The following is a 13157-nucleotide window of genomic DNA, read 5'->3' as shown; positions in this document are numbered from 1 at the left end:
AAATAGCAACCTGGGAATTCATAAAAACATGTAAATACACACCTTTTATGTATTAAAGTTATAAATACATATATAACATAATTTTGTATTCATATTGTTAATAAAAGTAGTTAATAGCTCCATTTAAAACCCTTAATTATTTAAATTAAATATACATATCTGAAATAAAACACCTTAATATATATATTGTATAAGCTAGCTAATATATAAGCACAGCCACATATCTTAATCAACAAATGCAGGCTGCCCTAAAATATTTAAATGAAAAAGCTACCTCCAAAGTGTATCTTGTTCTATTTTAGTTGTTAAAACATATTCTGTCATATATATTAAATAAAACTGAATATAATGGAAATGTTGAAAGTAAAAATGGCACCAAAGGTATGTACTTTATTGGTATAAATAAGTGGCAACCATTTTATCATTTACTTAATAAACTTACAAACTAGTAAAAATACCACTGATTAAAAAAAATTAATTCAATATTCTTAATGTGGTTATTTGAAACCAGATTTTTAGTTCATAAAAAACTACACATGTTTATATATTCCAACATTTTTTAATTGCATCATTTATGTGTATTTTTATGGAAGATACCCCTAAAAAATAATTTAAATAAATATATTTATACATCATACTGGGCTCAATCTCAAAAGATTTTGTTTTGATAGAAAATTAAATAAAATTCAACAAATACATAGTTTGTACATAAAATTCATTGTAGGCAATAATAGAAACATGAAATATCACATATGGTAAAAATATAGATGTATATCTACAGTTATCAAAAGAACAGTATATAAAAATAAAGCATTTAATGCCTACAGTAACACCAATTTCTTTATTCCATCAAAACATGTTTTGTTTATTTTTTGAGCACCACTTGACTATTTCCTGGCGACCAAAATACTTAATTTTCTGAATTCTAAACAAGTCTAATTTGATGAAGCCGATGGTTAAAAGTTATTTTACGATGAATGCCTTGAAAATCAAGATCCTGTCCATGCAATTACCAGACAGAACCCAAATTTTGGCAATCTTATTGAATTTGATATCCTGAATCACTGGCTGCATAGTTATGTCCTAATCCATCATCATCATCTTCATCAGAATCTTCTTCTTCTATAAACTTTTTAGCCAACTGCCGAGCATAGAACTCATTGTAGTGTTTTTTCCTTTAACAAAATGATTATTTAGAATATAAAATATATTCCACAGCCTCATTATACCTTTTTAACTCAAATTCTCTTCGTCTTTGTTTTTCTTCTTCTGTCATTTCTTCTTCCTCCTCATCAGAACTATCTGTCTCTGTTTCTAATACTTTAGGTGGCTTATCAGCAGCTATCCGTATTCTAAAGTAATATAGTAATGAAAATTTGTTTTAAAACTTATTACTCAAAATTACTTTTCTGCAAGTTCATTTGCATTTAGTCCATCAATATTATCCATGTCAACATCATAGTTATAAGGGGTTTTTGGTTCATCAATTTTCATATGACCATAATCTTTTCCTGGAGGATGGTATGTAGCTATTATATTCATTTCATCCCATTTCGTTTCTTTGGCCTTTCTGAAACAACTCACTTGTTATTGTCAATACATGGAAGTACTAGAAACTTTTATAAAAATAGTGATAAGATATAAATAGGTCATTAAAAATGAAGTAGAATATATAATCAAGGTTATAATCAACAGAGAATAGTTATTTAAAGCTCCCTTTTGGTATAGTCATGTAATACATTAGAAGGATAAACATATTCATTCTATTAAACAATTTAAATGAGTCACATAACAAAAACTATTTGTGGCCATAAATAATTTCTTGAGAAATTGCACATTGGCATTTTTCAAAGTACTTACTTGGCTGATGGTTGACTTTCTTGTTTATCAAAACTACTGGAATTTTTTAAGATGCCTTTTGCAGGCCGTTTTTGTAAATTTTCTGACATTTTTCCACAAAAGTTGACTATTTGTCAAGAGAGACAGTAACACAAAGTAAAGATATACAACAATTGTCAATAGAGGGCGCTAGAAGCTCACAATAGTTCCAGCGGGAAATTTAAAAAATATTTTAATAAAATCTACTCTATATAAAAACTACTAATATTCCAATGAAATATTTTGCAAATGCAAAATATGTCTTATTTTACAATTTTTATATTTCATTAAAATGAGATATTTTTCATTGCATTATAATTTTATTCTAGAATTTTAATTAGGAGTTTACTGAATTTTCTATTTTTGATATCAATATCAATGAACATTTAGTATGAAATTATAGCTAAAATGCACCAAAACAAACATAAGGGTTTTTATAATTACAATATCTTGCTGATGATGTTTCGCACAGTTTATATAAATTTTAACTAAGATCATTTGTTATATTACGTGCTTTACATCATTTTGATATTATAGAAATGTCCAGATATATAATAGGTTGGTATGGTAATAAAAATAGAAAAATCAAAATTAAATATCCAAAAATTACGAATAACCTATATTGAATAAATAAAAGTCATTTTAAAATCATAAAATAAAGAGAAATATTATCATATTATAGATAAATTCTATATCAAATGAAAATTGGTTATTAAAATATATCAAATCTCTTTAATTTTAGCGGTTCTATAATTCAATAGCCTTCTATAACCTCCTTATTTTAATAGTAAACAACTAAACATCAATGACAATTTCTTTTATGTGGCTAATGTCTGTTTATTTTGTATATATTGATTCAAAAATATTTCATTTTATATAATGTATCTTAAGTAAAAGTCAATAATGAAATTGTTTTGGAACGCCAATATGTTAATAATTTGTAGCACTAAATGGTAAATGTTTATATATATATGTAGGATATGATATGAGCATACTCTATACACTTCTTGCAATTGCTGTGTCATATGTTTTAAGTCAAAGTTGACGTTTGTAAACCTGTTCCGAAAATTATTTAAAATTGTAAAATTTAGTTACTGTAACACTAATCTATATGTTTCTATTGTTTGTCAGGAAGAATATACAGCATAACATTTTTTTATTAAAATTAGGCAATGTATCAAAAAAACACGCATGCGCAGGTCGGTTATTATTAGCCGGTCCCCTCAGATCAAATTTCTTGAAAAATTATAGTTAGTCTGGTTTGAAGCGTGGAGAGGTGTATTTGTGTGTTTCGTACTAGTGCTGTGCCCTATTGTCACAACCCGAAAAAAATTAATTCAAAAGGTGAGTGAAATTAATATATTTTTTTAATAAATGAGGTTTATCAGTTGCAATTTAGTAACTGTGTCAATTATATTCGGAAATATTTAAAGGTAGTGAGAAAAGAGTGTTATTTTAATTCAAGGGTGGTTGGATATGAAATCATGCATACAGTGTAAAAGACACCTCTACTTTTTTGTATTTATTATACTGAAGGAGTAAATATACATACATATGTGCTACCTGCTTAAAACTAATATACATATATTTATTTGTATACATATTGTTTTATTTTATACATTGCAATATTTGTGAGACGTGCTTACATTTTCGTCGTTTTTAAATATTGCCACTAACATGTAATTAAAAGAAACATATATATGTGCCGGTGTGAAAGCACCTACTATTAAAGCACTGATCAAATTTTAAGAGTCCGGGCATACAGCCAAAAACTGTTCTAATTTTAATTTTGAGTAGAGGTAAGCTAGATGAACTATTTGTTTATGACAAGAATGGGATTTTCATTTCTTCAGTTTAATTATCAACATAGTAAAAATAATTATGTTTATCTTATATTTGTTTTTTTATCATGGCAAATAATAAGCTTAGAATAAATAATAATTATTTCAAGTACTATAGTGCAGTAATATATGTTATGAAAATATATTGTTCTAATGAGATCTTAATAAGGGTATTATTAAATTCTGAGAAATATTGTTAATTTTAATGGCAATTTTTATTCAATTTCAAGTCAATTTCCCATCGAGTTTACATTTTTTGAGTGTATTTGTTGTTATTATTTCTTATGTTATATGTTACAATACATATATTATAATACATATTTCTCAGAATTCGTCTTAAATTATGTGACTAGTTTTTCCAGCATCAGCTGACTAAAGTGTGGTGGATTTGGATTTGAATTTTATATTTTATGTAGATGAGGATATGTACAGGAATTCAAAACTTCTGACTGAAAGTTATGTTGAGTAGTGTTTTAAAAGTAAATACGAATTATTTTACATTATTATTAAATACATTTATTATTAAATTAAAGTTGATTATGAATTATTAATAACTAAATGTTAAATATTAGAATGCTAAACTCAATCCATCCATTTAAACAATTAATCGTAATTGTAAGAATTTAATATGGATACTTATATCTTTAGATTAGCTTATAGTTATATATTTTATAATTAATTATACGGGCTGAATTTAATGCTGTGTTCACTCTGATATAATTTGATAATATTTTTGTGTTTCCATGTGGCTAAAGTGAGAAATAAATTACTCATTTTCTTTTTTTCAACGTCAATTTTAATTAATTATATAATGATATTAGAAGTATAATATTCTTAATGCAAACTAATAACCTCAAGATATTCTTGCTAACAAAAGACAATTTTATTGGATTGGTAACAACAGCGGTCACGGTTCTGCTTTTGTTTTGTAAATGTATGTGATTCTAGTTGTATTTATTGATAGGTAGGTAGGAGTGTAAAATCTGATAAGTTGATCATTCGCTAGTCCGAAGCCCGGATATAAACAACAAAATATTGACAAAAAGGTTTCTAAAAATATAAACAAACAAAATCTTACTGATTTTCGTATTAAATAATTATTGAGTTTTGGCATATAGATGTTTTAATATCTTGCTGATTATAGCGCAAATCGTTGGCCTTTTTTAATCACTTCGAAAGGAGGAGGTTCTATGTTCGGCTGTATATTTTTTTAATGTATGTTCGCTGATTTCTCTGTCAATTTTGAGCCAATTTTCAAAATTCTTTTTTTTATTCAAAACAGTGCACTTCCGAGGTGGTCCCATTGCAACCAAATTAGGATCTGTTGGGGGAAAGGGGGGAAATCGGGAGAAATGCTCAAATTTCACATATTTTTTATCTAAAATAATCAGATATTTGTCTATAATGTTATTTCTGAGCTGTTATGGATAATCCGAAGTCTTTCAGTGTAAAAACCATCAGTTTACTTTTCAAGCACTAACTATAGCATATAACATCTCATAGAAATATTGTAGACAACTACTTCAAGTAGTCAGTTGGTAATAGTTAAAATAATATTAAGTAGATAAATAGCTTTATGTAGGTATTAAGCTAAATTGTGTGTATATAGTAGAATATAAAATATGTGAAGTAGATAGGTTAAATAAGGTTTTTGTTTATTTTAATATAGTTATTACAACGATTATAGTGTACTTATTTTATTTTAAAATGTTTTTTTTTTTGTGTTAAAAATCTAAGTTTATCTCCTTATTTATTTTTTGAAGTCGGTTCAATTTTTTTCTTTAAAATATTTTATTAATTTTCAGTTTCAACTTCGGATGCTTAGACTAGTGAAACTGAACCCGTAATTTGAAAGTGATTGATTGGAAGTGATTTAGTTTGCCCAATTAATTATTTTCGACACGTCAATAGTTATTGCTATTACCACTATTTATTTCTATTTTTCTAGCGGTATTTAAATCCCATGTGGGGGACTGGTACACTATGAACTTTATCTTGTATCGAATACTTTTTCCATTTATTGTATAGTGTAATCTAATAAATCTAATAATTTGACAAGATTATTTTTATTAGATAGAAACATACATGTTTTTCCTTTTCACTTATTGTTATTTTGAGTTCCCAATAGAAATAAGTGCCTGAAATTGCAGCACTAGACTATCAAATGCTCCTGAATTATAATATTAAAAATATCATTCCAACCTTTTTTACTATATTTCAGAATTAATTCAGTTCATTCTCTATAGTAGTTCTTCTATTCCTTCTGTAGAATACCTAATGAATTGATTTAGAATTGTCATCACGTCATTATATTTAACCCGTTGGTGGGTCGCTGTCGTTGTCGCCCATGAAAATTAATATTTATCTAGATGGCTATTAAGAACAATTGATCGAAATCGAACTGGTTGTTGGCGGCTACGTATACGTTCATTTGTTTATTCGTTGGGCGTTCGAGCAAACAATATGGCCCTTCCAGGCTTAATTCTTTAGACGTGCCCGATTCTTTTTTGTTCTATTAACGCGCCGGCACCGCATACTTGTATGTTATTGTTTTGTTTTAATTTCTATTTGTTTGTGGTTTTTGTTTTGATATTGCTTCTTTTGTATTCAACGTATTCAGTTTAAATGAAGTTTCAATATAATAGGTTAAGCTATTTAATATAATAATATAATAAACATTTAATGTACCTTATTGTATTAGAGTTAATTTATTTCTACAATTACATGCTATTTAGTGAAAGAGAGATATTTTGAATGATTGCTCCAAAGAGAATACTTGATTATCAATTATTAAAATACTATATTTATACATGGTAGGATAAACTGGTCTTCTGGTTTATAATTGGTAGGCGATGTTAAATATATGTTACTGTATTTATTACTGGCGTTCAGATTTTGTCTTCTTGGTGTTGATCTTGAATTCACTTTATTCTCATTTAAGCGACCTTATTCAACAATGTTCAACTAGTAATTTAAGAATTATGGGAAGGATACCAATAAATAATAAAATGAAGGAAAATAAAATAATAAATGGAATGGAATTAGAAATAGAAAACTGGAATGCTTTGTGGACAAACTCACCATTTGATGAAACTCAGGTTGGGCAGCACAAAACACAGTAAAATCAACTGAATAAAAATATGTCACTATATGGGCGTCGCGTCTTCACGAATGAGCTCCATTTATCAAGTTCTAACGTATTTGGGATATGTTAAGATATCAAATATGGCAATTGTTTCTGTTGCTGTATAGCCGCAAAGGTGCCAAATCTCACAATTAACAAGAAGCAGCTATCCCGCCTAGTTCACTTCACATTCTTCACAAAATTAAAAAGGGTTTAAAATAGAAACGATATGACTGCGTTTTAAGAAAAAAATATGAAGAAAATATAAACAAATCGAACACTTTTTGCATGGCTTTCTTTCAACTGCATGTTTTGTTTGTTTTATCGAAAAATTAATATATACAATATAAATAAAAAAAACTGGTCATAAATCATGTTATATAAGTAAAAACTGCAGTACTTTTTTTTAGAGCTATCAATATATACCTCCAATAAAAATGCCAATGCACGTCATAGATGACGTCCAGTATACTGCTAAATGCAGTTTGTAAAAATGTAAAATTCGTTGTAAATGTAAGTTCACCATATTCACCATTGTTAAAAAGAGACAGATTGCTGTCTGAATCGTCGGAACATATAGCCGGATCAATCTGTTGGTGGACACTGTTGTCAAATGTCTACAATTGCATGATGGTCTTGTCCATAAGCTACAGAAAATGTTACCAAATCAACACACTGAACTATTAAAAAACATAGATAATAAATAGGGGTACCACACGGAAGTGTACTGGGGCCAATTCGTTACCTGCTTTACACATGTGACATCATAAATGGAAAATATCACGATGGCTACATTTGCTGATTACACTGTCGAAGACAATAGCAAAAAATCCACACCAAAATTACTACAGACAAGTGACAATATAAATAATTGAACCCAGTGCTGGAAAATTAAAATTAACGAAAGCAAATCTGTGTATGTACAGTGCACATATAATCAGACCGCACAAGCACCAATAACAACAAGTAATAATCATCCATATAGCTACAACGTTAATTATCTCGGAATAAATCTTTATGCAAAACTTCGATGGAAGGGAAATGTAAAAAAGGAAAGAACTGGAGTTAAAATATAGGAGAATGTACTGGTTAATTGGAAGAAAAATACAATTATCAGTACATAACAAATAGCTATTATTAAAACAGTGTCGAAACATACATGGACATACGGTACAAGTTTTCCAGAACAAAGTCCTGAGGACTAATGTAGGTACACCAGATACTACAGTACTGTTTATTTACACCGACACCTTCAGATATCGATTGTCACTCATTGTCACAGGAAATTAAGGAGACATGAGAACACATTTCATTCTTATATCAGTGTCGAAGCAATACAACTCTTGGATAACACCAGAATAGGACAGAGACTCAAACGAATCGGAACTATTAGATATTCTGTGGTGTAGTTTAGTGAGACGCATTTAATAATAGAAATTCAGTGTTAATACAGCAATGTTAATACATTGTTACACCAGAGATTCAAATAAGACCGATAGGTCCTCCTAGATATACATATATCTAGATTCCAGTTATTATAAAGACAAATTGTAGGTTAGTTGGCAACGGCTCGTAACAATCTAATTAATAAACTAAAAAAATATGTATACATAAAAATATATATAAATTCTTCTAAATATTGGTGATAATAATTAGAGGTTACAAATTGGTAAACGTCGTAAACCAAAACTCTAATGCGACAACATTGCGACTTGCTGACCTCATAAATCTTGATAACGTGCATTGGCTGTTTATTGCATAGACTATAGCATGTCCAATAAAACAGTAAACTCACGTCATCTAAATTTATGACGTCAAAACATCGCAATATTGCTGCATCAATTTTGAGTTTTAGTTATTTTTAGGTTTGACATATAAGAAAATTCTAATCTATATAATATAATGGAACAAAAATATTATAAAATTCAATTTCATTGCTTTAACATTATAGAAAATTTAATACATATATTATCGAAAGAGATTATAAATTACAGTTAATTATATGGTCACAACAGTTTATAGGTTAGGATTGTATTTTATTATATTTATATTGAACTCATTTCCACAACAACAAATCCACCTAATTAAGGATTGTATAGCAAAGTAATATCTTACATTCAGTTCTTTTGTCCTTCGTTGCAGTGTTTCCTTGTCAAGTCATTTTGATATCACTGTATTTTTCCTATCTTCGAATGTATCAGACAACTTTGTACCTTTTTTTTGAACTAGAGTGAAATGAGTAGTTTATATAGAGTCCTTCCAATAATACAGCCAATGTACCGCATCAAAATCGTCGAACATATTGCCAAATTCAATTATAAAAACATAAAATCCCTTTTAAACTAATTTTTCATTAAGAGCATTTTTCTTTCTTGTCTGGTGTCAACCATAACCTACAAACTATTGGGAATGTTTAATTAAAAGTCCTTCAATAAATAATGTATTAGATGTACTAAATTAAATTTAAAATAAATTATATTTTTTAACCTTATTTCTATTTCATTATTTTATTTATATCAATATTTTGTTATTGTTTTGTTGCATTATACATTGTGATGATGTACACTGTTTGACTGTTTTTTTTAAAGGACTATTGTCTGATTATAAAACGAATTTACAAATGGTGCTAGGCAATACATTAAACATACTATATATAATTATCTATAAAGTGGGAATAATTAAACAAAAAAACTGACTTTAAAAAACGAGAATCTAATTTAAATAGGGATAAAAAGTATTGTTTTGTTTGTTGTTTTCTACGCCCACTCTACGAAGAAACGAGACAGCACCGATACGAGTGCGTGACTATCGTAGCGGGCCGCGCTTCGGTCGGTTACCGGACCGGCTCCGCTCGCTGTCGTCGTCGCTGGTGAAAAAGTTCGCGAACCGCCGTCGTTGCATCGGGAACCGCGCGCCGTCGGGTTCAAGGATCGCCCGGATCGTCCGGCTCGATCGTCGTTGCCGTCGTCTTAAAAGCGCTTCTCGGATTTGAAACGCGTCTAGACGGGGCCAGATTAGGGCGGGGTACCCGCTTTAATTCAGCCGATGGGCCACGAAAGGGCCGATCCTGTCGAACGGTTGACTGCACGATTGATTAATTAGCGAGCACGCGATGCGGAAATGAACTGTTCGGAGGCGAGAGAATAACGATTAATAATTGTTTTTCTTTGTCCAAATTTGAGTTTGTTTAATGGTCAAGAGGGCATTTTTAAAGAACAACTGTTTGATGGTGCTTATATGGCAATACCATTTTCGTAGTACGGTTTGTCCTTTGCTTCAAAATAGGCCTCAGTTTCGGCGATCACCTCTTTATTCGACGAAAATTTCTTCCCAGCGAACATTCTTTTGAGATCTGAGAACAGGAAATAGTCGCTGTCGCCAGATCTGGAGAATACTGTGGATGAGAAAGCCATTTGAAGCCCAATTCATGGATTTTTCGTTTCACTGACTTGTGCCACGGTGCATTGTCTTCGGCGATTTCGTGCTTCAAACGGTCTAATAATGCTATGTAATAGTCGCTGTTGATGGTCCCTCTTTTTTCAAGGTAGTCAATGAAAACTATTCTAAGCGCATCCCAAAATACAGACACCATAACCTTGCCAGCCGACTGTTGCGTTTTTCCACGCTTTGGAGAGGGTTCATCGTATGCAGTCCGCTCGGATGACTGTTAATTGAACTTCGGAGTGAAATGATGGAGCCATATTTCATCCATTGTCACATATCGACGCAAAAATTTGTGTTTATTACGCTTGATTATCTTCAAACACGTCGTTGTTTTTGGTCAAAAGTGATCTCACGTATCAAAACACAGAGCACAGAGCTTTCTCATATCCAAATATTCGTGAATGATATGATGTACACGTTCATTTGATATCTTTAGAGTTTCTGCTATTTCATTCAATATCAATTTACGGTCATTCAAAACAATTTTGTGGATTTTTTAATGTTTTCGTCGGTAACAACCTCTTTTGGGCATCCACTGCGTTCGCCGTCTTCGGTGCTCATTTCACCACGTCTAAACTTAGCATATCAATCCTTGATCCCAAGCCAAGTTTTTGCTTCAACAGTTTTCAAAAATACAGTTTTTCCCTTCAAAAAATAATATTTTATCAACACGCGAATTCCAATTTTTTTCACAATAACAAAAGTTGCTTCACTCAAAATGCTATAATTCACAAAGTAATGATCCGACAGCTGTCAAATTTATACAGGCATTTTTTGAGGGTTGGGGCTAACAAAAACCAAATGGACTTAATTCTAGTACGCCATCTATATGTCAGGGCGGGGATTTTTCAATTAACCTGTTATACACTAAATAAGTTCATGTAGTTTGGTTAGCTTCATTCTTCTGATTTCCTGCGAGTTGTCCAGTAGCTGTATTGTTTCCACGTTATTGTGATTTAGCAACCTTATTTCATGATTTAAGGCGAAATAGTGGATCACTTGTTGGAATGTTCCATACGTTCCGAAATGTTTAACTTACCATTGAGATATTTTGATGATTTTGCTGGAGGAATCGGGCATCTGTCAAGTGATATATTTAGTTTTGTCATTTCGCCGCAACGCAAAATTAACTTAGACAGATTTGGAGCTATTAAGCTGTATTTTCTAGTCTCTAGTCGATTTGTGGATCTTGTTGACCGTTACTTACACTTTTTTATAGCCTTATTCAGAGATACATCTTTTGCCCTGATAATTGTGTCGTCAACAAGCAGATACAGAAGTGGTCCTAAGACACTACCCTGTGGGACTCCATCCAATATAGGTTTAAGTGTTTAGAATGCCCCTTCGATCGATACTCTAAATTTTCTTTCGAAAATATATGATTCCAGCAGTCGACAGTAATTTCACGGTAGCAATTTGCTCATTTTGTAGATTAATTCCAAACCCGGTGATGAGACGTCCAGAAAAAGTAGATTAGTAAGTAGCCTTTTCTAAATCTAGGAAACAGAATCTGTATATATTTTTCTCTATTTATAAAGTTGTAATGTACCATCTGTCTTTATCGGTTTCTGTATTCTAGTTTTGTGTTGATGTACTGATTTTATTCGGTTCAAGTTTCGGTTCGGTTTAGCGTAAAAAATGTGATTTTGTTTTAAACATATTCAATGTGTTTTATTGCACAATATAACACTATAACACAGTTTGAAGTCGATGCCGAGTCCAATCAATACAAAAATAATAATAAAATTTTTTAAAACAAATCTAATTTGTTGCTTGGTACCGACTTCAAAGTGTTCAGTTGGTAGTGGTTAAAATAGTATTGTAAATAGATAAATCGGTTTAGGTAGGTATTAAGCTAAATTGTGTGTATATAGTAGAATATAAAATACGTGTAGTAGATTGGTTAAATAAGTTTTTTGTTTATTTTTATTTAGTTTTACCACGATTATTATGTACATATTTTATTTTAAAATATTTTTTTGTGTTAAATATCTAAGTTTGATTATTTTTTAATTTATAGTGAGTTCCTTATTTATTTTCTGAAGTCGGTTCAATTTTTTTGTTAAAAATATTTTATTATAAACGTATTCAGTATATTTTATTACATATTATAGCATTATAACACATTGTATTGCATTCGTGATAGGGGAATAACGCTTTAAATAACATCAATAGGAAACGATTAATTAAGAATAGCCTATCCAACATGTTGTAGACATCAGATGTTACTTAAATTTTTACATTTCTGACGATTAGCTTCTGTAGTAACATCAGAAATTCTTGATATCACATTCTGTGACCTTAATCCATGTCTTTTTGGAGGTGATTCTTCGTTCTTTGCACCATCCTGGTTGATTTAATATTCTAGTTTTATGTTCATGTCCTTATTTTATCCAATGTTCATTATCGTAAATAATAAAAAAATCGTAAATTAGTGGTTTTATTTTTATCGTATTTAGGTTGTTTTTTTCGGCTACATAAACATTTATTTAGAACGACTCACTTGTTTTAATTAACCGTCTAATAGCAATGTATCAGACCGACCATCTTATTTTTCGACGTTATCTTTCGAGTAGTTCTATTATCCCCGGTTCTTCCGTATTTAATTAACAAAAATATAAGGATCCGTCCTACATTGTACGGTTTGATGGAATTATTTTGGCGAAAGCTATCGGGAAAAAAAGCGTAAACGCTGAATTGTTTACAGTACGTGATGTGCGAGAAAATTTTAGATAAATACCAATTCCGCATCGTTGTTTTGAGAGCTGCACTGTTATTTTCGGTCTAGTTCGTTGGGCCCGCGCTCGCGGCGATCGCGATTAGCCCGGTTTTGCGAATATTCATTCGGTTGTCTGAATGAAGAGAAGACA

At 30.4% G+C, this 13157-nt stretch overlaps 2 protein-coding genes across 34 annotated transcripts in view; one reads left to right on the top strand and one right to left on the bottom strand.

Moving 5' to 3' along the window:
• Positions 1-43: 43 nt before the first annotated feature.
• LOC143192782 (protein phosphatase inhibitor 2) lies at positions 44-2020 on the bottom strand. The gene is made up of 4 exons (XM_076398450.1): positions 1861-2020; positions 1406-1570; positions 1230-1352; positions 44-1175 (listed from the first exon to the last, which is right to left on the bottom strand). Exons 1-4 carry the CDS (start codon positions 1947-1949, stop codon positions 1040-1042), a joined length of 513 nt encoding a protein of 170 aa, XP_076254565.1. The 5' UTR covers positions 1950-2020; the 3' UTR covers positions 44-1039.
• Positions 2021-3084: 1064 nt separating this feature from the next.
• The window catches only part of LOC143192762 (uncharacterized), a 175324-nt gene continuing 165251 nt past the window's right edge, over positions 3085-13157 (top strand). For 23 of the 33 annotated variants that reach the window (XM_076398366.1, XM_076398355.1, XM_076398345.1 and 20 more), the window contains exon 1: positions 3085-3222. The gene's annotated coding sequence lies outside the window, so the exon portion shown is untranslated. Of the gene's footprint in view, positions 3223-9653; positions 11764-13157 lie in introns of those variants that run through there. The other 10 variants (XM_076398357.1, XM_076398350.1, XM_076398342.1 and 7 more) reach the window with 4 other exon arrangements.

The sequence above is a fragment of the Rhynchophorus ferrugineus genome, unplaced genomic scaffold (assembly GCF_030347505.1).
Source record: "Rhynchophorus ferrugineus isolate W39M unplaced genomic scaffold, kcgeb_rfMv2 rfM3, whole genome shotgun sequence".
NCBI classification, from domain to species: Eukaryota; Metazoa; Arthropoda; class Insecta; order Coleoptera; family Curculionidae; genus Rhynchophorus; species Rhynchophorus ferrugineus.
Note: the sequence above shows the minus strand (reverse complement) of the source record. Positions and strands in the feature narration are given on the sequence as shown.